Genomic DNA, 27,566 nt, shown 5'->3' with positions numbered 1-27,566 from the left:
AAGAGATTTCAAGCTTACAGTGAGCCAAGGAGTTATATTAAGCAAGCTTTAGGTAGTAGCTCACTTACCTGCTTGGAGTTACTGTTCACAAAGAAATCCTACAGCCATGGCAGAGGCATGGAAAAGGCAAATCAGATATATGCAGTTCAGAAGTCACAGCAACAAACGGGGGAAAGTCAAAGCAGTCAAGGAAACAAGTGATGTAGGGTAAGAGATGATTTATGCCCCTGGGATCATCAATGAGAGTTGATGAAGATGAGAAAATTTGGCTGAATACCATGAAGAGCACAATACTAAGCATTCAGGGTAGAGAAAGACGATGACATTTCCTGTACCCAATTTTCAATGGTGGAAAATCAAATTCAGAAAAGACAGGGCTTAAAACACCTGAGAAAGACCCAAGCTGGGAAAGGAACAAATCCTCTTTGAAATGACCACTGGCTCCATTTATTCAACATGATGATTTTACTTGAAGCAGGAGAAAATCAATCCCATCAACTTGAGGAAACTATTACTACTGTTAATAGGAAAACCAAAAATACATAAATAAATAAACTTTTTTTTGATGAAAATAATCTCCTGTCATCTTGTGTTATAAGGAAGGATTGAGAAAAGACAGGTTGAACAACTCAAGTCAGTAATATTAACCCTCAGCACCCCTATAAAGTGCAAATAATGCCTGTAGGTGCTACAGGTAGGTATGAGGAAAAAGAACATGCAATTAAGAGAAAATCAGTGATACGTGTGTTGTGCAGCCATTCGTGGCCCTGTCCTAACTGCCCCAGGACTGTTCAAGCATACAAGGTCAGCAGTCTCTTCTGGAAATAGTTTTTAGAAAAGACTTGGAATGAAAAAGGGAACGAGGAAGAGGTAACTGACATGCTGTGAGAAAGTTACAGCATATGTTGCATATTTTTGCAATGCTGAAATGAATAAGGCTTTGGTGTGCAAAACACGCCCCAGTTTTCGGGCCAACAGCTTGCACAACCAGCATTTGCTCAGCAGATTCCTTAAGGTCTAACTGGTCTCAGCAGCATTGCCAAGGCCAATTTTACACAGATGAGCTGTTTCACATAATTCCTCTAGTGAGAAACAGAATGTGTCCTCCCCTTGCTCTAGCCATACAAGGGGGGACTGCTTTTCTAGAATGGCATTTAAAAAACAATGGATACTCCTCTGATATCCCAGTTTTCTTTTGTCTCTGTTATAACTGCCAAGTTGTCTACTCTGAAGCTCCTTAGGACTCTTCCTGTAAAAGCAGTTTCCTTTCAAGGGCAAAAAAGACTATGGCGAAGTGAACTCCATGAAGTCATCTTAACCTATTTTTTTTCTCTTAAAGAGAGAGTTGCTAGTTGAACTTAGATTCTGCTCTTACTGTCTGACCCTCAAAGAAGAAACTTTTTTGAAGTTCACTGGCAACTCATCCTATTTTATGAGTTCCCAGTATCAGGAAATTAAGACTTCTGACCTCTAGTGTAGAGGCCTGCGGAATCAGGCAACTGTTATTTACCGGGTGTGTGGCTTGGGGCTCAGTCTATCTGTCTGTAAAATGTGGTTAATTAACAACTGATTGGTGTGAAGATTAAACATGACAATCATGTAATGCGTTGTGTACAGTACCTGACACATAGGTATCTGACACATATGTATGAGCTCAGTACTTGGAAGCTACAGTAATACAATTATTTCATCTTTCAACCTGATGATCAAGTCCACTTATTCCCCTTTGGCTCTGCTTTCAGTTGAGCTGAAAAAACAGCTGGTCAAGATCTCCAATTTGTGACCACCATCAGCAATAAGTGTAATAGTTAACAACTATGTAATACATTTTCTTTCTAGAGGTGAGGATGAAGAATGCCAAGCAAGAGTTTCTTCAATTATTACCCTAAAGATTCCACTTCTTTTAAAAGTCCTTTACTTGGCACATTAGAAATAAAATCATAAAGCTTATGAGTTTCATTCAAAGGGGCATGTTAGAAATAATGATGCTTCCAGGCCTATTTCAAGTAGGTTAACATTCTTTTTGAAAGCTTATTCACTGAAAAATCAGAGAGAAGTAACAAAAGATACTTCTAATTGGCTTGGGTCAAATGTGGTAGAATCACTTATATTTGGCTTCACCTAACAGGATGTCTGGTTTTTCCAGGCAATTTCTGGCATAAAGCTTAGGGCTTGGAGTATAAATAGGAAGTTGGGACTTGCATTTTCAGGAAGCAGTGCTGATAGTGCTATAGACTGAATTCCACAATGGGATAATGACTCAACACTTCACAGATAATCATAACTTTTACATGAATGGTTTTTAATCTTTTTGAGACTTTTGTAAATCTGGTAAAAATTATGAATCTCTATCCAGGAAAATTCATACACTATATTTATATAAAACCCCATATCTGATTAACTCTTATCATGAAGCTCAGTTACAGAACTTACATTTGGTCTTAAGAAAAAAAAAAACAACACCACTATTTATATTTCTCTCTTCTGTTTTCATGTGCCATGGCTAAGGATCAAGCCTACTGAAATAAATATCTTAAATCATAACATTTTTCAATGTGAAAATTATATCTATAGAATAAAAATTGTAAAGAGAATAAAAAAGGAAAATTCTTTGATAATTTATAAAAAATCAGAAGGTATCATTGAATGCTCTAAATGGAGCCCCCAAAATGTCTTGTGTATTACATACAAGCAGGAGAGGTTGGATTCTGGAGCCTGAGACCACCGTTATTCTTTGTTCCTAACCCAGAGTAGAGGCTTTGAAAAGTTTTACAATGTGATGACAATAGGATCCTTAAGGAAGGGCTGTCCTCAAGCAAAGATCAGGGGGAAGGAAGAGATAGTGAACTGTGAATTTGTTGCTACAGAGATATGACTCCCTTTAGGTAAATGTAGTGCCTTTAGCTCATTTCCCCTCTATTCAATTGTATGGATAGAGAGAAATGAATTTATAGCATCTAGGGATGAAAATTTCCCATAAAACGGAGATGAATATTGTTTAATTGTATCTGAAAAGTACTGCTATGCAATGTGCTACCATTTAAATCAGTCTTTTGTGGCTGACCTGGAAATCATGTATAATGTAGTTTCAATGAGAAAAAGAGGACCTGAGATTCAAGACACTGACTTTCAAATGAACTTTTGGAAAGTGAGTGGAGAAATAACTGCCTGCTATTAGATCCCATTTCAGGTGGCACATAAGCTTACATAATAAGCTCTGCACACCTTTGATATTTACATTGAAAAAAAATTCTGAATAGGAGTAGTCTTGTTCTTAAAGCTGGAGTTAAAGAAAATCCTATACAAAGTCTGACATTTATAATAAGTAAAAACCATGGGGAAAAGCAAAGTGAAATTGGGAATTATGTCCCTTTGGAGTTACTAAATACACACCAAGCCATGTTTTTATTATCTATAAAATATGAATATCTACTCATAGAGTTGGGGGTGAGCATTAAGGAAGAAAATAAGTATAAGAGCTCCATTGAGAACTAAATCTTAAGGTTGATGAGATTGGGAACTGTGCGTATCATACTTGGCATCAGGAATGTAATGGATGCTTAATATTATCATCTTGTAGTCCATATTATAGTTATTTACAGCTTTTTCTCATCTCTGCTTTTATACTGTAAGTTACACTGTGGGCCTGTGCAAAAATTTAACACATTTTCATCCTTTGAAGTACTTTGTATACAAAGCAGACAATATAAGTTCTGATTTTAATGATTCCTCACATCAACTGGATATATTTTATGCAGATATGTGTAAGCATATATGTGTGTGCATATACACTTATGTTTGCATATATCCCCTAAGTGTCATTTCTCAGTATTCATCTAAATTATACTAATCCGACATTACTGAGATTTTTCCAAAATCTTACTCTGTGCAGGGTTCCTGTTGCATGCATACAGGTAATGGTATTCATGCCATTACCTTTGTAATGTTCCTTTGCCTCTCTGAGAATTGTATCTAGCCAAACAACTGGCTGAAGTCCAGAGAGTTTGAACAGGGTGTCATGACTCTGGAGGGAGGAAAAAGGAGACATCATGGAAAAAAATAGATCCCGAGTATTCATTTGCGAGTAGAAAAGAGAGCAGTTCAAGTGAATTATATAATGCACTGCCAAGACTGAAATGAAAATGCATAGGTCTTGAGTATTTCCATTGGTCATGAGATAAGGGGACATTCAATGACAGGCAACCCATTTTCTTTACTGTGTCCTATATATTCCAACTAAAGTGTCCACATCTTTGGATTTTCTATCAGAATTCAGTAATTTCAATAAAATGGCTCAAATTATCCTTATTTAGAAAATATATTTACAGTTAAAAAATTCTCATTTCAAATTCTTGCACCAAAAGAGAAAACCTACTTGAATTACTCAAGCTGATCAGGTATGCTGAAATTTTTCTCCAGGAAGTGCTATTGAAAATACGGTCACAACTGATTCTACTTACTGGTCTACTTAGTGTTAAGTATAACTGAAATGTTCTGGACTCTCCTGACTGGAATGCCTACTGATTACTTAAACAGTGTTGGTTGCTAGGAGACAATTACCCAATTGCTAGGCTTTCTGCAATCTTGTCTCCCAGAGCTCTTGAGAACTGTCCACATATTTGTCCCAGAGCATTTTGGCAGCATCCTTCTGCACCTTCTGCTGAAAGCCAGTTAATTATGAGTCTTGTAAACTTAGGTCTTTCAACCACCTGCCTTTATAATAAATGCAACCCACATGCTCAGACTTGAATAGCATCATTTGGAACAACTGCTGCTTTTCCTTCCTTTAATTTACTTCTCTACATTCTCAAATCTTCATATTAGGCAACCATCATGGAACAGTATCAGCGATCAAAACTGAAGTGGGAAAGCAATGGGACATGTAGCCAGGTTAGAAGATTATTTGAATTATCAGGAAATTTGCTAAAATGGATCAAGATTCCATGTCAAGGCCAAGGAGACACCTTCTCAGGACAGCAGACAGAGAAAGAGGCAGCATGTTGCAGCCAATCAGGAATGAGTCTGGTCACAGTCCCTGCCACGTGAGGACTCTAAAGACAACTTTTGTCCTTTGAAGGATAAATTGTTTTGCTTTCTATTGGCCAATGCCTTATCTTCATTGTGTTTTTTTCATCTTCCCTTATTTGGTGTGTATAGCATTGCCCAAGTTTGCCTTTCTACTTACAGTAGGGGTGGGCAGCTGAGGGCTCCTGTTTTAAGGGTTCATGTCACTATGGCAGGCAACCGCCTCTATTTTTGTATTTTATTAAAGTAGCATAAACGGCATTGCAGAAAAGCTTTCCCTTTCTTAAGGAAAAATATTCATTTAAATATTGGCTTTTTCCCCCCCATTTCAGATGTATCAAAGGCCATTTTGAAAAACAAAACAAAATGAAACAAGAAACCCTTAGTTTTTGTTTCTCCCCCTAGCCTGAGTCCATCTACTCTTTTGGTGCTCAGTATTTCTTTTCTGATACACTCTTTCTTGGGGACTAAGCCAAGGAAACCAACTAGGAAGTCTGCTGCTTGTTTAAGGATGCTCCACCCATGATTCATCTGGGAGTTAAGGGCCTCTCAGTAAAGCCCAAGGAAAGCCCCGTAAGAGGCCCAGCATTCGTGTGTTCCTGTTTAGGATGAACTCTGCTCTCTCCATCATTCCACCTCTTCAGTCATACTTAAGAATCTTTCTTCTCACACTACTGGACTCAAGTTTTCTCTTCTCAAGGCTTTGATTATTTGGGATCCTACTCCACCTTTTCTTTTTTCTTCTGAAACTCTCCAGACCTGGCCACCTTGCTGTGTTCTCTTCTGGTCTAACTTTAAGAGGCTCTATCACGATGCCCTCTTGAAGAACAAGAGGTACCACACAGATGTGACTGGGGCTTACATAGTGATGCCTTGTCAATGTGGAGTGCCAGCAGGCACCAAATCACATGTTTTTGCTACTATTACAAAAGCTTTGCTCACTTTTCAGTAGCGTCTCTGGTCCTATTTGCACCATTACCATCTCCCCACTTGCTCGGTCTTTACAACCCCACTTCTGTTCACGACATATAGTAAAAACTCCTAAGTTCCATCTACTGGCCAAATTATAGTCATTTAAAAACCTCCGTACTTCTAAAAATTCCATCCATTTCACAAAGAATTCTGCTTCAAATGGTAACCATTTGATATGTATTTTTAAAAAATTCAGATGAACCAAAATAGCTTTAGATACAAACATTGTGGGGTGACAATTTAAGTTACTTAACTCTTCTACTTTCTCCTGGTGAACCATTTTGACTAAATACAAGTGACAGCATACAAAACTCTTTACACCAATAGAGACAAGGTCTTAGACATATACCAGATATGAAACTCCCTAACAAGGAGCTTATATATCTTCGACTGTTCACATACAACTAACAGGCACTTGGACGGAGACATGGACATGCACAGGGTAGATCCAACAGCCTAGAATTCATATGCCGGTCACATCACGGCCATGGCTGATGGGCCAGAGATCATGCATAAGACATGATTTTTCTACCTTTTTGGTGTCTGGAGGGCATATGCTGTTACCTGCTGTCTTTGATAGGCAGAGAAGGTTCTTTCCAGGTCTTCAAGATCTAGAATTTTGAAGACTTTTGTATCATCAATTTCGGTCCATACTGTTCCTTCCAGTTTGTTCTAGAAACATCAATGTAATAAGTGCTATAGTTTACAGTTATACATAAAAAGAACAGGCATGGTTATTTAAAAAGTGCTTCTATCCCAAATTTTTCAGTCTACCAGACACTCAAAGTGACGGGTTTCAAACAATGTGTCATTTATTTCAGAAGCTTTATCACTTAAATATCTGAGCTAGTGAGAACTCTTGGTCCACATTAGAAAATGAAATCATTTAACAGCCAGGGCTGTTTTCCCTTTCAGTGATAACACAATGAGCTGCTAATGCTATCCATTAGAGGGAAAACTGGAACAAATGGCTCACCTCGGGCAGTTTAGACCAGTTGAAGGATTTCAGGGCATTTGTGGGCTGAGGAATGCTTTTCTTCTTCAGTGCTAGGCCCATTGGAGCACCAGGAGGTGGCATGATTGCCCCTAAGGGAGGAGGCCCTGGGGGAGGAGGAGGGCCACCTGGAGGGAGGGGAGGCGGTGGAGGGGGAAGCATCCCACCTGGTAGAGGTGGGGGTGGTGGGGGAGGAAGGAGAGATCCAGGCACAGAGGAAGGAAAGGGCCCTCCTGGTGCTCCAGGCGAGGGTCCACCTGGGATTGAAGCACAGACGGCCCTCTGAAAAGATAAAAATAGGAAAAGAAAGATCAATGGAAGAAGTAAATTCATTGAATGATTTAAGAGTCTGTAACTTTGCCTAAAATGTATATTATAGAGAAATTCACCCTTCTGAGAATGTTTAAAGGATCGGTAAAGTCGAATGGACTCTTTTGGGCCTTTATGGACTCCAGTGCATCAACCTTTTGTACCTGACACTCAAGTACTTGTCTGGGATGCATTCATATCTCTCTCACTTCTTGCACCATCACAGACAGTCTGGTTTTCATGAAGTCAGTTTTCACTTTAAGAAGCTAATGCAATTTCCTTTGCTCTTAGATTTGTACAGTATTTAAAAATGCACCCCCAAACAGCCTCTGCTGCCTACATGATAGCAGAGGGAGTGAGTCTCCTATTTGTGATGAATCATGAGCCATTTCAGATTTTATTCCCCCAGTATGAAGTTCTCTACTTAAGGGTGAGGGGCTCTAGGGTCAGTGAGGCCTTGGCAGCTGCCCGTGAGCTGAGCGGAAGACCTCACCCTGCTGAGCTCATGGAGCTGTGCTGTGAGGTCCGCCACCTGCTGCTTGACTTGCTTATGCTCAGTAGTCTCCTTTTCAAGTTTCTCTTTCATTTTATTTAAGGTCTGCATCATCTCTTCCTTCTCTTGAGTCTTGGCATCACATTCTCGTTCTTTCTTTTCCAGTTTCTGTTGTAGCTCATTGTGCTCTACACGAGAAAACAATTGGACATGAAAACAGGAGAGTCTTCAAAGCTGAAGCATTTTCTCTAAAAGAAAATTGACTGAGGATGATGGCAGAGATTATGAGGATCTTTATTAGGTAAATATTATTCCTCTTCTCCATCAAAGGGAGCAACTCAAAGGCTAAATGATGTTTGTGCTTGGAGTGGGCTTCGGATGAACAATGTTATTATTAACTACGTTCTGTAAGAGACTGAAGAAGAGAGCCTACACTCACAGTTCTAAATACAGAACAAAAGTTTGAGTGACTTCTTGTGGAGGAGAATGGTAACTGTTTGGTAGTTGATTCAGAATCTTGTCATTAAAATGGTCCTTTAGCAATACGAGGAAAAAAATAAATATTCAAATGGCCTCTTTTCACAAATTAGAAATGAGACAAAGAGTAGTTCAGCTTTTATGAATTAGGTTTGCCAGCTCACATCCAACCAGCCGAAGGGCTGGAAGGGAGGGTCTCACCTGTGAGGAAGAGCTGCTGTCAGACCCAGGGTTTGTCCCCAGATGGAATCACTTCTCCCATCTCCCCTCAGAAGGCTACTTGAAGTATTTTATGCTTTCAGTAAACAATTATTAAGGCATATGAAAGCAAATGTTATCATCTCAGTATTAAATATCTTAAGGGGAGTGGGGTCAGTAGAACGCGAAAATCAAGGTAACACAGGGGAGAAAAATATTGACTCTTAGCTGTAGTTTTACTGACTTCCTCAATCCTGCTATAATAAAACAGGGCATCCAATTCAGCATAATGCATATTCACATTGCCAATGAATACAAGCTTGCTGAAAGGAGTGATGAGTTTTGGAAAAGAGAACTAACAAAGTTTAGGCTGCGGATTTTTATTTCAAATACATGTCCCCAATTCCTATTCTTTTTATATCAATAAATCCACTAGAGGTATAACCCACTGGGGCCGAGCTATACTAATAGAGCTGGTCTCTATTTCTGAATTTGGTAACACATTTAAATTCTTGTTTTCTCTGTCTCTGACCTTCTCTCTCCTGAGTTCCCCCAAATTAGAGTTTACAGAGAGGAGTTCAAGCCACTAAAATCCCTGGATTTTGTCAGCAATCCACTTCTACCACTCTGTTGCTGCCTCCCTAACTTCTCCAGAAATACATCCAAAAATGACCTCTCTATATCCCATTTTCCTTCTTTTATCTCCATTTCATTCTTCTTTCACAATTTCAGGACTAGAAACTTGCCTTCCTCTCACTGGTCATTAGCTTTTGATGAAGCTGGCTGTGTCTCAGAATTACCTGAGAACTTTCAGCATTTCAAGACTCCCCAGACACTATTCCAAGAAGTCTATTTTGTAGGTCGACTACAGGGCTTAGATGATCCTGACGTATGCCAGGTTTGGGAAGCTCCAGCCTAAATGACTCTCTCCACAAATGGTATCTATTTACCACTCAGTCACTAAGCTTTTATTGAGCACTTCCTGGGTGTGCTGCCCTAAAGAGAATTCTCCCCAAATATTCTCTACCTTTTAGGTCCACAGAACTTCTGTCTCCTTATCACTTCTACCCTTGGACTACTTTAACAAAATATGCCCTCTTTAATACAATTTTGCCACCTGAAGCTCCTAGAAAAAAACTAACATTTAACTATAATCTTTCCTCTTTTAGACTCTACCCATCATTTCACTTTAAAACACTAAAACAACCTGTTCCTCCCACTGACATTGGTGATTTTCTTTTGTACCATCTCAGCCACCTAAATCCTGCAACAGTGGCTATCATTTATTGTGCAACTAGTGTGCCAGACACTATGCTAATGATCTTATATTTGTTTTGTCATTTAATCTTCACAACCACGCTGTGAGTCAGGATTAATCCTCAGGTTGCAAAGGTCGAGACTGGGGGAGAAGAGAGGAAATCACTTAGCCCATCCACACAGTGAGAAAGGGGGAGAGTTGAGACTCAGACCCAGAGCTCAGCACAGTGCCTGACACATACAGGCATTCAACAGGTATTCACTGAATGAACGAATGAATGAATGACTCGAAAGCTTATATCCTAAGTGCTCTCCTCAACCTGCACACTTGAGTCTCCATGCTCTAGAGTGTATTCCTAAAATATCCACTCATTGACTATTTTCTCTTTGGTTTAATCTCTTTACCCTGATTTTTAGTCAATGTTTCTATTATTTTTGTAGCAGTTTCTGAAATTTATTTTTTTAAATGCATGTGGAATATCACTTATTTGGGAGCAATGTGAATACATATGAGGAACTCGTAACATAACAGTAGTTAGTTCACAATTGGTATTTTCTGATATCAGTTATGGCCCTGCTTTTCTGCTCAGTGGAAATGTGATGAGAGAAAAGGAAATGCTTAGGCATCTCTTGGACCTGCTTTTCAGCACATTAAATATTGGGGTGAATGCTATTGTATTTCATTGGCTGTGAGTGAATAACTTGGACAAGGAAAAGGAAGTCAGTTAACCAGTATGGTAAGAGCATGGTAGCTGGCAGTATGATTATTTCCACAAAGAGGCCAACTTCAATTTGTTAATATTTTAAAACAGGAAGGAAAATTACATACATTTCTCTGTATGGCTGGTACACTGATGGACATAAATGTCTCTCCTATCATTTGATACTAAGAGATAATATCAAAGACATATTCAAATACACACTAATAGCTGGCCAGCTAATGTTTCGTAACACATATCTCAGAAATGGTCACTGACTTTCTGAATGTCTTCTCTTTTTATAACTGGTACCAAATCAAGGTCATGGACAGAATTGGGTTATTGAAACCAAGTAGGCCGGGTGCGGTGGCTCACGCCTGCAATCCCAGCACTTTGGGCGGCCAAAGCAGGTGGATCACGAGGTCAGGAGATTGAGACCATCCTGACTAACATGGTGAAACCCCATCTCTAATAAAAATACAAAAAATTAGCCGGATGTGATGGCGGGCGCCGGTAGTCCCAGCTACTCGGGAGGCTGAGGCAGGAGAATGACGTGAACCTGGGAGGTGGAACTTGCAGTGAGCCGAGATGGCGCCACTGACTCCAGCCTGGGTGACAGAGCAAGACTCCATCTCAAAAAAAAAAAAAAAAAAAAAAAAGAAACCAAGTGCCCTGTTCTTCTCTTTTAAAATTTTGGATAATTCCTCAAGTCCCTTATTACATTTCTTAAAACCCAGTATGATTTAAAGAGCCATGACGGAGTAGGGGAAGGGTTTGAATTATTAGTAGTTAAGAAAATTTGATTTAAGGAATACTGAACAGCAAATGCTATAAGCTTTTCAAAACATTTACATGATTATAATAAAAGGATAAAATATTTGAGAATCAGTATGACAACTAAAATAGCTCAATTTAAGAAACTCAGTGCAAAATGCCCTTAAAAGATGGAAAAAGAAAGGCTGCTTGCACCAAGCTAACAAGAAACATCAATGTAAATTTCCAAAATATATGGAAATCAAGGTCACCCAATAACCAATAACACAGCCTCTTATCAGGGCCTCATTATTTACCTTTTCTCATTTTTTCCGCTTGTTCTTTCCACTGCTTAACTTCATTTTCATTAACCAACCTGTGTAAGAGTTCAAGGAGCGTTTATTACAAAAAATATAAAAGGTCCACTGCTAACTGCATTCTCCCCAGGTACAAAAATAGTCTACTGCAGAGAAAATCCTCAGTGCATGCTTAAAACCCATTTAAGACCAGATGTTACTTAGCTATAGTGCATGTGTACAGTAACTCATATTTGACCCCTAGAACATTTCAGCTCTCCCAGCTGTTACTCTGAAGTAGGATAAAATAAATATCTTACATTGTCACCATTATCTCACAGCAGCAGAATAAGAAGAGACTTACATTCGTACGACATTCTTAATATTAAAGTTTTCCAAAGGTGTGGAGTCAGGGTCCTGTCCTTTGTCATTCTGGATAACTATCTGCTGTATAATTCTATCTAGTAGTAGCCAGTACTGAACAGTGTTGCCACTCCTCTTGTCTAAAAAAGAAAAGAATAGTGAAAAAAAATCTTCAAGTTGTTTCTAAGCTAGGATGAATATTTGTCAATGGTGGTCACCCTTTAAAGCCACCAAACCAGAGAGATGTTTATAACATCTGCACCAATGCTTCCCAAAGTTATGGAATTTTGACATGCAATGATCATTTATTTGATTGAGAGGTACCCTCTACCCCTTTCTGAACAGGTTGTAAGGCATATTTTTTATTTTTAAAATCAAAATTTTAATTTGTTTCATTTAAAAAATTTTGTAACACCCTTTAAGCCATGTAGACGCACATACTTGGCTGTCATAAAACCAAGGCTTGGAATCCCTGGTGTGCACCCAATGTAATCAGCACTGTGCAGGAGCCAGAACCCATTAGGACAATGTCCAAACATTCAGAAGCACACATGTGAGTCACGAACACACTTACAAGGCATTTGGAGGCAGTGGTGCAGGATGGACATGAAATGCGGGTAAGCTTCACTATGTGTCAGCCTCTTCCTGGTCAGCTCAAACATCTGAGTTGCACTTTTTGTGTCTATGTGAACCTATTTTATAGGAAAAAGAAATCAAATCAAACATCTAAGTTCCTCAGTTTCCCCAGTGTAAAGTAAACTCAAAGCAAACAGAAGCTAATCCTGCCACTTAGGAAACAAAATAGAGCTTTGAGTTTGCTTTTAGGTTGCCCTAAAGTCCATGTGGACTCTACAACACACATTACAAACAGAAATAATGTGAACTGATGAATCAAACCAGAATAATTGCAAGCATACGTACCAGTTCAAATCTTTTGGCAAATTCTAGTTCATCTTCATTTCGGAGCATTTCAAAAAAGTCTAAATGCCTGAAAAATAATGAAAGAAAAGTTATTAAGTAGAACATCCTATAAACACAGGTGCATAAGACTGAGGACATTAATATCACGGTTTTTCCTGACTTTTCAGAGATATCTCAAAAAGGAACAATGTAACAAAATTTGAAAGCTTCAACTTTGTTCTTTCTAAGAAAAAAAGACATCACCTGAGCGAAACAGATCACAATATGAGAAAAATTTAAAAGTCTAGGATGCCTAGCATACAGTAGGCAATTATTAAATTAAAACTAAATCTAAAAACAATCAAGTTCAGATTCCACTATGGATTCCCTTTATGGAAAAACATGCCCATATACCTACACTTAACTTCCAGCTGAATTAAAGATCACAAAAGAAATGATCATGCTATTCATTTATTCAGTCACATATGTATTGAGCTCCTACTATGTATTCTACACACCCAGGATACATTTTATGAAGACAAACACATCAGGGTAAAGGAAATAGAAAATGATGGCAGATGAGGTGAATAATGTACACACAGTGGTTAGAATAGGTCTCTCTCCAGGGAACTAGGGAACCAACAATTTGGACATCTGTGAAAGATCTTTCGAAGCTGAGGAAACAGCAAGCGCAAAGGCACTGATGCAAGAGTGTTCACAGAATATCAAGAAGAGCATGTTGGAGTATATGAATATACAGGAGAGGAGAGCCGTGGTAGAGAAAAGCTCTGAAAGCAAGTTGGGATTGCTTAGACTCAGTGAAATGATAGCAAACGAGGAAATGAACAGGTAGTGGAAATTAACATTCACAGAATGCCTATCAAAGGGGCTAAGTAATTCCATAGGTTTTATAGTCAATTTTTACATCATTCCTGGAAAATCACTGTCATTGTCATCATCACGACCAGCACTATCTTTTGCAGTTATAAAAACAGCAAAATTCAGAAAAATTGAGTAACTTCACCAGGATACACAGGAATAAGAGGCAGGACTAGGATAGGATATGAATTCAGGTCTAATGCTAAAACCCACATTAAGTTCTCTACATAATGTGCTGCTTCCCTCATCAACAAAGTCTTACTATGAAAACATCATTAGCTGAACTAACATTCTGATACAAGCTCTTTATGTTACAGACAGGGCACAAGTAACCACAGGCCAGCACTTGATGAGGTATTGCATTACACAGATGGGAAACACAGAAACTTTCTCACATCATAATAGTCTGACTTACCTATCTAATGTTGAATTTTCGTGTTCCCTTAATTTATCTATTACAGGTTGAATTCCTAACATCAGAAATTCATAGCGAAGATGAAGTCTAAAGTCCAAACTCTCCTGAAAGTAAAATGGCAATAAAATACATATTTGTGGTTTTTAGACTACGTAATAATCACTTTTTATAAATTATTATTTACTAATATATTTTTAATTTGTAGAAGGTTCTTACCACTCCTGCACCTTGGCTGAGCACTGCATTAATGAAGGACATGATGGCAGTCTTGAGACTCACTTCATCTCGATACCGCCCAGTGCTTTTATCCAAGTCGTTAATTAATGTCTATCAAAAATAGAAAAACAAAGGACTGAAACATTACTAACCTTATGCTCATTTTATGAATTTTTTTATACTCAAAAGTTAACTTTTTTTTTTTTTCAGATGGAGTCTTGCTCTGTTGCCCAGGCTGGAGTGCGGTGGCATGATCTCAGCTCACGGCAACCTCCACCTCCCGGGTTCACGCCATTCTCTTGCCTCAGCCTCCCGAGTAGCTGGGACTACAGGCGCCCACCACCACACCCAGCTAATTTTTTGTATTTTTAGTAGAGACGGGGTTTCACTGTGTTAGCCAGGATGGTCTCGATCTCCTGACCTTGCGATCCGCCTGCCTCAGCCTCCCAAAGTGCTGGGATTACAGGTGTGAGCCACCAAAAAGTTAACTTTTAAAATCTTACGTTTAGACAGGATTACACTGACCCATAGAAAGCCACCCTTTTTCTCCTTAAGAACAGTCCTAAAAACTCTAATTTCAAAATTCTTACATCATACATACATGTATACAAAAGCCTTTGCTTCATTATCTCTGCTTGCTTTTTACATCCAAGTAATATAGTGAAATATGAAAAATTATTCATATTGATCCTAATTCAAGAATGGCAAGCTGTAAAATTTTCAGGGAACACCCATATTGGTGGGTTCAAAAGATGTGTGCTATATGACATACAGGATGCAAGACCACATTTTCAAGTTCTGCAAATCTAAAGGCCCAGATTCATCAACTATTGAAAGTATACTCTATTCTCTGGTTCTTAAACCTAAGAAGAAGGGAATGTTTAAAGTCACACTGTGAGTAATCACCACAAGAGGACATCTCAAGTAACATTCCCCTTTCAGGGACAGGAAAAGCACGTGTTTGAGCAGACTTTAAAGAAGGGGTGAGTGAAGAAGGCTGAGGGAACACCCACCTGAAAGCGGGTCCTTTCGCTGGCATACTTCTGGTAGTGCAGCATGGCCTGCAGAACCTTCTTGTGGCCCCCGGGAACCAGGCACACGGCGCCCAAGATTTCCAGCACGGCCACCTTCGTTTTAATGTTCTCTGTGCTCAGACTCTGAGCAATTACATTAATACTCTCAGAATGAGCCAGGACGTGAGCCCGGCCTTGAGAGTTGTTCATTAACGCCTTTATACAGCCAATGAGAGAAGTATGTATTCGAGACTCTGAGGTCTCGTAGTCCATGGTCTTTAGAAAGTTGAGGATACATGATAGGCCATCCAAGTCGATGAATCTGGTTACAAACCTGTCATGAAGAGAAATGCACCACGCTTAAGTGCCTTTGGGGTTTTATAATAGCCCCTAACAGAAAAGTCTAGAGGGCAGGGGAAAGAAAGATTTAGTTCCTAAAGTGCCAAAAGGCTTACATTGATGAAGTCTTTTTAATTCTTTGCCTCTTCCTTGGCACAGACCCAATAGTCAGGTCTAACCAAAAGTGTGAAAAAAAAACCCTCCATTTGTGATAAACATATCTCAATGGGTACAAAGAACCAAACAACAGATCATATATTCATAAAAAATTAGAAGCAAGAGAATACTCGGAATACATATCTTGTCTTAGATTAAAACCATCTGCTGCTCCTGTGTTATTTAGCATACAGTTCCCATGCCCCCACCCCAATCCTTTTTTTTTTTCTTTAAGAGAGACAGGGTCTTGCTCTGTCATAGCTCACTGCAGCCTTGAACTCTTGGGCTCAAGTGATCCTTCCACCCCAGCCTCCCAAGTAGCCGGGACTACAGGTGCGTGCCACCATTCCCAGTCAATTTTTTCTTTTTAACTTTTTTTTTTAAGAGATGGAGACTTGCTATGTTGCCCAGACTGGTCTTGAACTTGTGGCCTCAAGCAAACCTCCTGTCTCAGCCTCCCAAGTAGCTGGGATAGTGAGTGACCATGTCTGGCCCATGTGCTTTTAATGTTGATTGCTGACGCACTTTTAAGTGCTGATCACTGACCCAAACACCCTATCAATGAAAGTCAAAAGCTTCCTTAAATTCCAGGATATTTGCTTGTTGAACAAATGATAATCTACATCCCTAAGGTTTTGTGACAAAATTCTTCTCTTATATGACATGCTACATGGAATCTCAATATTCCATGTACACTGAATACAATAATAAAGCAATACTTTATTGTTGCATATTAACGTTATTAATATTTCTTACACTTAAGTTAATCAATGAGACTAACTCACAATGCACATGTACATATTAAAGCCACCGAAAAGTTCAGAAGCAACATAACCTGTTTATGTGATAAATTTTCCAAACTTATTTAGGCTTGGATATCGATTAACATCTGAGAGTGCAGAACATATTGAGAGAAATGCTGATACAGTTAGGATAGTCTAGATCTCTGTCATATAACTACACAGTATTTTTCATGAGTCAGACTTTTCTTAGTTTGCATTTTATAGTCAAATAAAGAAAGGGAATCTTTATTTTCTAGGCTTTTCACCCAACCACATGACCCAGATGTAGCCAAGCTCGTTAAACCAGTTGGCTTCATTCATAGCACCTGTGCTCATGTAATGTACTTATAAGAACCTCAGCATCTCAGCAAATCCTAGAGGCATTAAAGGAATGAAAGTGCAGGAGGCACAACATAGAAGCTGATTATCAGAGAGGAAATGAATCACTGTTACCAGAAAGTGTACCCATCTTTAAAGAAAAGTAATACTTGTATTGAGAAATAATTCACATGCCATAAAATTCACCCTTTTAAAGTGTACAATTCAGTAGCTTTTAGTATATTCACAGAGCTGTGTGACCAACAACACTAGCTAATTTTAGAACAGTTTAATCACCCAAAGAGAACATTTTCCCCACTTCCTCAGCTCCTGGCAACCACTAATCTACTTTCTGTTTCTATGGATTGGCCTATTCTGGAAATTTCTTATAAATAGAATCATACAGTGTGTGGTCTCCTTTGTTACTGGCTTCTCCCACTTAGCATATTTCAAGGTCATTTCATGTTGTAGCATGTATCAGTACTTCATTCCTTTTTTTGTAGCCAAATTATATTCCATTATGTGGATATATAACATTTCATTTATCCATTCATCAGCTGATCAATATACGGGTTATTTCCACTTCTTGGCTATCATGAATAATGCCGATATGAACATCTGCATACATGTTTTTGGGAGACATGTCTTCATTTCCCTTGGCTACATTCCGAGGAGCAGAATTATTGAGTCATATGGCAACACTATATTTAACATTCTGAGAAACTGTTAAAACCCTTTTCCAAAGTGGCTTCACAATTTTACATTCCTAGCAGCAATGAAAGAGGGTCCCAATTTTTCTACATTCTTGTCTACTAACTTACCATTGTTAAAGTCTCTCTCTGTTTTGTTTTTTTTTAGCCATCCTAGTGGCTGCCTACATACCTTTTCACAGAAGAAAATAACTTTATTAAATGTTAATGATTAAAGTATGTTATGGTTTAATTTTATGGTTTTAACTTAAGACTTCCTAGAAGGTTTGACTATTGCAAAAAAAGGAAGGAAGGAGAGAAAAAAAAAAAAAAACATGCCATCCAGGGGAAAATTACCTCATTGGTTTTGTCCTCAGTGCTGTCTTTAAACTCTCTATAGTTTTACTTCTTTCTTCTTCTTCTTCCTTCTCTAAAGCCAGCAGAGATTTTCTCTATGCAAAGAAAACAGAAGTTACTTCTTCAAATTCTATTTTTTAATTACAGTACAAACAAGACAAACCTACAGATTATTTGTCACTATCACTTTAAATATAAACAACAAATCTATGATTAAGTAAGTTAAGTCTTTCAAATTTTAAATAAAGCTTTAGGGAAAAGTTTAGAAATCTTCGTAGAGATGACGTTGCCCAAATGCTTGTATAACTATTCTATAATTACACTTTGATGTAGATACTACTATTTGTATTTGATAGAAATAAGACTGAACCTGTAGTTGAATACAACATTCTGGCAATTAAAGATAATAATACCATCACATTATCAAAAACAGGAGGTGGGCAGCAGTCCTCCTATGCTACCATTCCTATTCCTCAGCCAAAAAATGTAATCAAGACCAAAGGGATTTTGTTACATCTAATTATTTTTTAAGAGGAAAAATTAATTTGGAGCTATTACTAGGATAGACAATTCCTTCAGAGTAAATGCGTAACTTCTAGAAATTATTCAACATCATTTAGAAATCAGGATATGGAGTGAGTGAGTGTGTGTGTGTGTGTGTGTGTGTGTGTGTGTGTGTGTGTGTGTGTGTGTTTCTACCCAGGGATCTGCTAGAGCAGTGCTTCTCAAACTTTAATGTGGATATGAAAATCACCTGAGGATAGTGTTAAACTATGGAGCCTGGTTTGGTATGTCTGGGGTGAGGTCTGAGATGTTGCATTCCTGACAAATTTCTAGGCAATGCTGATGCCGCAGAAGCAAGGTTCCATGTAAGATTGCAGTTGTTATTATAAAATTGTGAATGCCAGTAAGGTGTCTAGACCTTTCCATTCCCTTTCACTCTGTGATCACCTGGTTGCACTAAAGTACCCCAAGTCTTATGACTCCAGGATCCTCCATCCATGGAGCTCCTGGTCCCTTTTCTTCATCCTATTCTGAACACATGCTTGTCTAGTTTAATCTTTTTACCTATTACAAATTCTGATAGAAATGCTTGGCTGAGAAACAGATTGGGGTGACTGTATTGAAAAAGAAAAGCTTGACTCATATCCATGGGTCTCAATGACCCAGTCTCAGCCTTTCTTTCAGGACCATAACTCATCAAGGGTGACAATCAATAGTATCAGCATTAAGTAACTAATGTTAACTAAAAGCTAAATATGATTTCATAATGAGAAGGGTAAAGATCAAAGCAAAATAAATATAATACATCAGTATCATTTATGGCAACTGAAATAAAACCCAGTAGTTTTTTCGGTCTTTAAAATCTTGTTATTGTTTCTGCAAAGTTGTCCTCTTGCTGGTGATGCTCACAGACAGCTGTCACCAGGGGATGGTGAGTAAGGAAGCTGGATGCAGAGACAGCCAATGAATTCTCCCAAAGCTCCCTGAGACCCATCCCCTGGAAAACTCACACAAATCCAGCCAAGAACGTTTAATCTCCAATGACATAGTTGAACTCGTTTGGACTCTTATGCAATCACTTTGAATCTGTAGCTCAGAATCCAGCCTTTTATGAAGATCATTCCTTGTTCCTAAGCTTAATGACACAAAACTATCCCCAAATTAATGACTATACATTTTACTGCGGGTCACTAGTACAAATAAAACTGCATGTATTTATCCTTTTAAAAATCCTGCAGAGGGTGGCACATTTGAATAGCAGCAGTCTATATTAAGTTTCTCCATACTAGAGTTGGGAGATTTATGAAATGTCAAAGAAAATTAAGTTGGAAATTCCTTTCCCAATACTGTGTAAGGAACATAACCTTTCAAAACAGAAGAGACTACAACATTTTCTATGTGTGATTTTTCAGATTTGGTTCTGAGATTATATTTATCGTGCTGAGATAACTGAGGATATGTAGCTGAACTTGATGTCCTAAATGTGACTTTTCAAAATAAAATAATTTCTACAAAGTTTAAAGCTTTCAAGCCTCACATTTAGGAAGAAGGTTTAATTTGCAACTTTTAGTAGATAAGGGAGATGCCTAGATTTCTGAAGATGACTACTATGCCAAATATCTAGTATGCACAGGCCTTGTGGAGGCTTCTTTGAATGCTCTATGCACTTACTAAATACCTGCTCACATGAGAAGCAGGCAAAGGACAAAGCGCATCCTTGCAGAGGGTCTTTCTGTCAAAGCTGCTAAGGTGTACATTGGAACACGCGGGTCTTACAGAGAGGCACAAATGTGGCCCAGAGGTCATTCCTGCTGGGAGTCTGGAACTTAGCTCCCGTTTGAATCGTTTCTTTGGTGGGAAATCAATAAGCCAGCCCACTAAGCATACTGAACTTCACCTCACAGTCTTCCTCCTTGAGAAAGCATGGAGAAACCACATATAAAGAAAGCCCAGGTCCTTCTAGATGTTAGGCCACACTCTTTATTATACTATTTTTCACTCTTTAAAAGCCAACAGATCACTCAGGAGTCCTTTAAAGAACAAAGCATTCTTGTAATGAGGCTTACATAAAGTAATTGAACTTGTTCCACAAAAGGCTGGCTTCACAGACTAGTAAGTGCTTGCAGTTCTCCACCTGGACTGTTTATCAGACTCTTAAGACATTAAAGAAAACAGAAGCCTATCCCATCTCAGAAAAGTCAGGCTTGCTAGGCCTGGGGGTGGGGAGAAGGTGGGATAACCAGGGCTCTTTCACATGCCACAGGGTTTCAAAAACTGAATTAGTGAGAGGCAAATTGGAAAGGAGTCTTTGGGCTTAGACGGATGCATTTAAATTCCCAATTAGATGACCACCTCCTAATTAGATAACCTTGGGCAAGGTAACCTTTCTGGAGTCTCAGACTCCTTACCTATAAATAGCACTTACAGCATAGGATGCTGGTGGGACCGCAAACAACATATGAAGTGCCTGTTACCCTGCTTGTCATGTAGTAGTTGCTGCTGATTCTGCAGACAATGGGTGATGACAATGTGGACAAACACTCCTTCAAGAATGCCCTAAGCAGACAACCAAAGAGTCTAGCTGCTGGGCCATGAAAGGATTTGGAGAACTTGTGTGCCTTTCCACTGCTCCAGGTACAATATCTCAGGATTTCTGCTGTGTGTTATCAAGAATTCTCCAGTACAGACATCATAGTGATTAGCCAGAACTATGCAAGGCGGTGGTGGCAATCAGAATGTTGAGAAAAACAGAAAACTCAGCATAGGGTTTCTGGTCTCATCAGATCTCCCTATTCCCTGAAGTATGCAGGAATTTTGAGGCCTCACTAATTCATGGACTATTAATGCCTTTTACCTTTGACCCTGGAAAGATGTTGGCTCAGTCCTAAAAGGAACATTAGAAAGCTTTCTTAGGTGTTTGACACAAAAAGTATAGCAAAGTCACTGACAATTTAATAGACTTGTGGTGCTCTTGGGAAGTATTTTGGATTGGGAACCAAACACACAGCAGTTAAAATGTAGATCACTCAAGAATGTGGCAAAGAATTGTCCAAGGAGCTGGATGGAGGAGAGAGGAGGCCCTTAAAGAAGGGCCACATGTTGGCACATCACAGACCCTGTAGCACACAAATGAACCAGGTCTACTTCAGACAAGGCAGGGATTAAGTCACTAAAGGACAAATTAATCTAACTGTCCTATACTTGAAGAAAGGAAAAATCCATACAGTACTTAGTATTTCCCCATTTATAGAAGGGAATTCATTAACAAATAAGCAACTTCTCGTTAGATAACAAACATGCAAATTTAATTAGAAAGAGAAACAATTCTTTTTTTCCTAACAGCCAGGAACAAGAATTCAGAAAATAGCCTTTATATGCAGGAAATATAAATGGCTCCAAATTATTATTGCTTAGGCAGATGCACAGAAAATCCCTGGTGGTCATCACAAATCTCACATTCTGTTAGCATATTCATACAAATGCTGAGATCACCCTTTTCTCATCTTTGGCATTGTGTGAGATGCCTTGAATAAGAAGGATTTGGTGGTTATTTTCTGTCCATTTCTGCTATGCTTTTAGACTAGAAACCCTTGGGGGAAAACTTATGTAGTTTCTTCTATAATTTATATATATAGGCTGTTTATTATTCATTGTATGACAACAGAAGAAGCATCTTGCAAGAAAAAAGCTAAAAAAGAGGAAGTTACTAGAAGTCAAGACCTCTAAAAGTTTAGGAAACATGTGAACGACTCACATATTCTAATCAGTTTTTAACTATTCCAGCAGCAGGAAAATGTTATGAGACCATTTAAAATGCTTGTTTTGAGTGATAAGAAATTTATTCTCCATAAAGAGAGAAGGCAGGAAGGAGGCAGAAGAAAGTATTCTAGAAGCTATCATCTACTTGCACGTTATAAACATGAATATAACAGATTGACTCTTAAAACCATGAGTGTGCCCACTGAGACAAAGACTGCATTCTACTATGGGCAACCTCTAATTCTTATCAACAGGGATGGGATTTAAGCTACTAAGGCTCAAAGGTTGATGACTTATTTTCTGTTGTGAATTTTAGCTGTGATGAATAGGTGTCCCTCAAGCTGCTGGCAATGCTGACATCACAGACATCCATGTGATTAGAATTCATATTTTAGGCATTGAGAATACATATTAAGCAATTACTGAACCAACAATCCATGTACTAAAGATTTTCCGAGGACATCTCAGCACTATTATTATGACGCCTTTTCATTAAACCACTTGCTTTATGAATTCCTGATCTATTATATGAGTAAAGAGTACTTGGTCCCCTGCAAAATCATGATGCCAGGAAATAACCAAGTTCTCAGTAAGAAAGAGAATGGGAGGGATATAGTAAAGAAATCGCTTAATCATATTATTTTAAAATGGTATTAACTTTTAAAATAGTGCTGCCATAACCAAGCTCCGAGTGACTGGTAAGAGCAATTGCAAGTTAAAGTTGAACACAAGCCAGATTTCAAACTACATTTTCACTTACAACATTAAACTCAATTATATTGCAGTGTGTGCTGATTTTATTTAAAACATACTGGAAAAATCACTTTGCCAAGTATCCCTCCTACCCTCTTTCCTTTCCCCAGCATTGAATGTTTAGGATGGAGTTTGGAAAGGTACTGACATTTGGTAGGTCATACTCAATCGAATTTATTGTGCAACTGCGTACTTTGTACTACACTTGCATTTTAAACAGTGTGTCAAAGAACATAAAAGTCTACTTACAGCAGCCATGGAATTGAGCTGATCAATGTAGAATTCAGGCCAACTTGTAGCTCCCTTGTTTTCTTCCTGGTCCTAAAAAGGGGGGAAAAAAAGTGACATACCACCCAACATACACACACAGCACCTAGAAACACATCCGACTTCCAGAGCACCCAGACAATGACCCACTCAAGCCTTTAGAAGACACGAAGGTATGACGTATTTATTTTTAAATGTTGGCTTTAAATGATCAGACTGCCTACTTGACTAGGGTGGTCTTCCCAGCTCAATTTCCACAGAGAATGCTGAAGTGTGAGTTAGGTATAACAAGGGGACATTTTCTGAAGCATGGATCAAGAAGAATTTAAGTGGTGTAAAGTTGTTTTCCTTCAGGGGCTATGTCACACTGGACAGTACTGTTAGACTACACACCTGGATGGAATCCATGAGAGAAGGAAACTTGCCTTAGGTGACCATAGGATTCAGCCAGTTATTAACCAAACTTTTTCAGTTAGTGTATTCAGACTCCATCAGACAGTAAAAACTTGAAGAAGGGTTTCATTTGATGTGGCAAAAATTAAGTACTGCTTCAGATGAAGAGGTAGAAGAATAAAGCCTGACATTGAATGGAAGGTAGTAAAATGAACTCACATTAGTTCCAGGCGCAGCCCTCATGCTGTGACAGCTCAGGAGTTTTGATAGAAAAGGTAGTGCCTCTGAGTGGAAAAGAACTGAAACCCAAAGAATTCAGGCACCGATTCCTAAACTGTCCCAGCCAGCCTTGCCTCTTACAGAGCAGGGTGACCTGGAGCCAGCCCCTAAGCCCCCCAGGGCTTCTGTGGATGGGAGATCTGTGCCAACCTGAAGCCAAATCTCAAAAAAAAAAAAAAAAAAATCAGTTATCAGTGGCTGTGGCCTCTGCTCCACCTGAACACTGAGCCCAGCAGAAGATGGCACTGTGGTCAGGGATTTCTATGCGTATTTGCACATCTATGTGAGTCACTTGTGTGATCAAACAGACCTGAAAAGGAAAATTTTGGTTCCTTAGCTTCACATTCAAAGACCACCTGAGGACAATGGATATCCCACCCTAGTGGAGAAGATGTTATGCCATGTACACACAGCTACTGTCTCATAATGAAGCAGTGACTACCTACTAGGTTTTAACATCTCTTTTAGTAGAGCTCCATATCCTGATGTCAGAATCCCAACCCTCAGGAGAGTGGTTTCAAGGTGGGGCATTTAATTTCAGTCCTATACTGTGCCTCGAAAAAACACTTTCTGTAAGCAAATCTTTCCAGACAGGTCTACACAGGTGGAATAAAAGAAATGCAATTTCAAAACTATTTTTTAAGTAGTCACAACAAGGGGGCAAAGTAACTATTGCTTACAGTGCCTTAAAAGCTGGCAGTAACTGATATCTCAACTCAGGCAGTTGTGTGAATTTCATCTGGAGATTGAAGAAGCCAGATGATGGGGACTAAGGCTACAGCAGAGGCTTTGAAGTTAGACTGGATTACACTCCCATAGTTTCACAACGTTTAGGAAATCTGATGAGTTTTTAAAAACAGGCCTTGGTTATACTTTAACATGTTAATAAAATAGCTATAGTGGTAGTATAAATGCTAAACCCTTCTTTCCTCTTAAAAGGGAGTATTAAAATTAGCAAAACCCCACTCTTACCAATGTATTTAACAAGCCAAAACTCACAGTGATATTCAATGGTATTTGAACCTATAAAATGAAGCAGAAGGTGCCAGATCTCTCCATTTCCCCAAAGTAGGGCAAATTTCCAAAACTAAAACAAAATCAAGTCCCATGACTGAGGTCCCACAAGAGCCTGTCTGTTGTAAGCTTAATATTTAACAGTTACAGAAGAGAGACCATTCTTGAAACTGAAGATTGGTACACAGAGAGAAGTCTTTACAGTTTGGAAATGTTTTAATAATGCGAATAGATTAACAGCATACGTAGATACTGTCATCACAATAAGGGGAAGAAGGCTTCATTTTCATTTCACATGCCTCGGTGCTGAGAAGACCAAACAAGCTAAAGTATGCGAAAGTTTCTTGTAAATGTACTAACGTGATCCTCAGAGTTCTTAATTTGGGCAATGTATCTCCAGTTTCTCCTGTGCAATACTGGTCCCTGCATGCAGATGTGTGCTGCAGGAGCCATGTGAAACTCCCATCTCCGAACCAAAACTCTCTCTCCTCCTCCTTTGTGAGGCATTAAGAGTCTGTTGCTCTGTAGAAACATAGGCCAGAAGGAGATGAATGCAATTGTTCTCTGGCAGGAGGAGACAGGGGATCTGAACATTAATTTTATTATTTCTCTAATCCAACTCTTCCCTTTTTCTTAGGAGGTTAATAGACATCTATAAGAGAATATTCATGGACAAGATTTCCTGCTGGATGCAATTCACCTTGACACTTCTTGCTCTCAGCCTGCACTGACTACTGTTTTAACTTCTGTTCTAGATTGTATATACTTTGCTCCCATTATCCCAAATTCTGTGGATGGGGGAGCCCTTCACTAGGAAAGAGAACTTGTACAGCACAAAGTGCCTTCAAGAACACTGACTTTTGTTTTTTTAAACATCCAACTCTTTTAAAAGATCAAGAAATATACAATCTTTCTAGTTTCACCTTATTTCCAAATAGCACATTTTTCATTCCAAATTTCTGGTCAGTGGCTAGTAAAAAATTCTAAGAGATCCTCTCCCATCCTCTTTAAATGTACAAGGATGCATTTATTTTTCTCAACATCACTTTGTTGAGAATAAATTTTACATTGTTTCTTCATTCTCCTTCTTACTGAGGTAGACATTCACAGCTATATCTGGGACTTCACTATCATCTCTATTCACCTCGAAGATGACTGTGATACACTTCTCTCACCACCAACAGCATTTGAATCCTTAGTCTCTCACTAGCTATGTGACTCTTAAGTAACCTCTTTGTGACTCAGTTTTCATTTCCTTACCTGTGAAATAGGTGCCTGCCTCCTCATAGCATCTTTGTGAGAACTTAAAAAGTTGATACAAATAAAGCAAGCACTGGGAAGAGTATACACAAAACACGCTCAATAAATGCTAGCTCTGACAATAATGATACTGTTCTAGAGTCTCCAGTTATGTCCATTCAGTGTCCTTACAGTAACTGGAACTGTAAAAATTACAGCAACCAGTTTGGAAGTAAATTTTGGTAGTAATTGTTCACATTTAAAATCCAGATAGCCTTTGACCCTGTAAGTTTACTTTCAGGAATTTAGCCTATAATTACATGTTCACACTTGCACAGATATATAATCACGAAAAATTTTCACTATAGCACTGTTTGAATTAACAAACAATACAAAGGGGAATAAATATATATAGAGGGGCTAGGTGCAGTGGCTCACACCTGTAATCCCGGCACTTTGGGAGGCCAAGGTGGGAGGATCACTTGAGGCCAGGAGTTCAAGATCAGCCTGGGCAACATAGCAAGACCCCATCTCTCCAAAATAAATAAATAAATAAAACAATTAGCCAGGCTTGTTGACACATGCCTGTAGCCCTAGCTACTCAGGAGGCTGAGGTGGGAGGATCGCTTGAGCCTAGGAGTTCACCAGCCAGGGTGACATAGCAAGATCCTATCTCACAAACAATAAAGAAAAGACAAGCAAATATATTGTCGGGGAGAGAATGCTTCAGAATATCATCTTTCCCATCTGTAGGGAAAAATATGTATACACTACACACAAACATTTCCAGAAATATAAATAAAACTTAACAATGGCTACCTCTGGATAACAGAAGGGAAGGTTTTCTTTTTTTTTTTAACTTATAAACTTCTATACCATGCAAATTTTTATTTTCCCAAGAACATACACTATTTTTACAATTAAAATAGAAGTAAGTTCTAAAGCATTATGCATTGTCAGGACAAGAGCTTTGCTTTGTTTGACGTTTGGGGTGACATGGAATGCATCAAGACCCTTCAGCATCTGGAATGTCTCTGTCCTCCACTCCTGGGGCACCCCTCCACCTCCCACAGCAAATAATTTAAACCATTTCTCTACTAATTGTCTTCTCTTACTGGATTTCTATTTTTAAAACTCACCATAATCTCAATATCAGCTGTTTATGCAGAGAGAGAATCTCTGATTTGGGACAAGATTTGTATACCCAAAGCATGCTAAAATTTTCAAAATTTCTATACTCACATATCTAGAAATTTGTGTGACAAAAATTTCTTCGTAGCAGCTGAAGTCTTCTGTTGATATAGGTGAGACTCAAAATGCAGTTAGAAAATTAAGTCTTTAAGGAAGAATAACTTCTTCTGAAGTTAGCACAGGACACTTTCTTAATAGGATCATTTCCCAAATAATAATACATAAGTATGTCAGAGTTTTTTTGTTTGTTTGTTTTGTTTTTTTTTCA

The 27,566-nt window shown here is 38.6% G+C and overlaps 1 protein-coding gene across 6 annotated transcripts in view; it reads right to left on the bottom strand.

The window, feature by feature from the left end:
* The window catches only part of DAAM1 (dishevelled associated activator of morphogenesis 1), a 183,196-nt gene that overhangs the window by 32,979 nt on the left and 122,651 nt on the right, over positions 1-27,566 (bottom strand). For 3 of the 6 annotated variants that reach the window (XR_010151138.1, XM_016926912.4, XM_016926913.4), the window contains exons 4-16: positions 23,165-23,236; positions 17,900-17,994; positions 15,259-15,592; positions 14,246-14,356; positions 14,030-14,133; positions 12,757-12,823; positions 12,410-12,527; positions 11,837-11,975; positions 11,494-11,552; positions 7,794-7,981; positions 6,974-7,273; positions 6,562-6,669; positions 69-98 (exon numbers count right to left, since the gene is read on the bottom strand). Coding sequence is in view for 4 of the 6 variants with exons in the window: in XM_016926912.4 (XP_016782401.1) it covers positions 69-98; positions 6,562-6,669; positions 6,974-7,273; positions 7,794-7,981; positions 11,494-11,552; positions 11,837-11,975; positions 12,410-12,527; positions 12,757-12,823; positions 14,030-14,133; positions 14,246-14,356; positions 15,259-15,592; positions 17,900-17,994; positions 23,165-23,236 (1,725 nt within the window). In the remaining 2 variants the exon portion in view is untranslated. The remainder of the gene's footprint in view (positions 1-68; positions 99-6,561; positions 6,670-6,973; positions 7,274-7,793; positions 7,982-11,493; positions 11,553-11,836; positions 11,976-12,409; positions 12,528-12,756; positions 12,824-14,029; positions 14,134-14,245; positions 14,357-15,258; positions 15,593-17,899; positions 17,995-23,164; positions 23,237-27,566) is intronic. The other 3 variants (XR_010151139.1, XM_016926914.4, XM_054666612.2) reach the window with 1 other exon arrangement.

Source organism: Pan troglodytes, chromosome 15 (assembly GCF_028858775.2).
Source record: "Pan troglodytes isolate AG18354 chromosome 15, NHGRI_mPanTro3-v2.0_pri, whole genome shotgun sequence".
NCBI classification, from domain to species: domain Eukaryota; kingdom Metazoa; phylum Chordata; class Mammalia; order Primates; family Hominidae; genus Pan; species Pan troglodytes.
The sequence above is the reverse complement of the archived record's forward strand: the minus strand, read 5'-3'. Positions and strand labels throughout refer to the sequence as shown.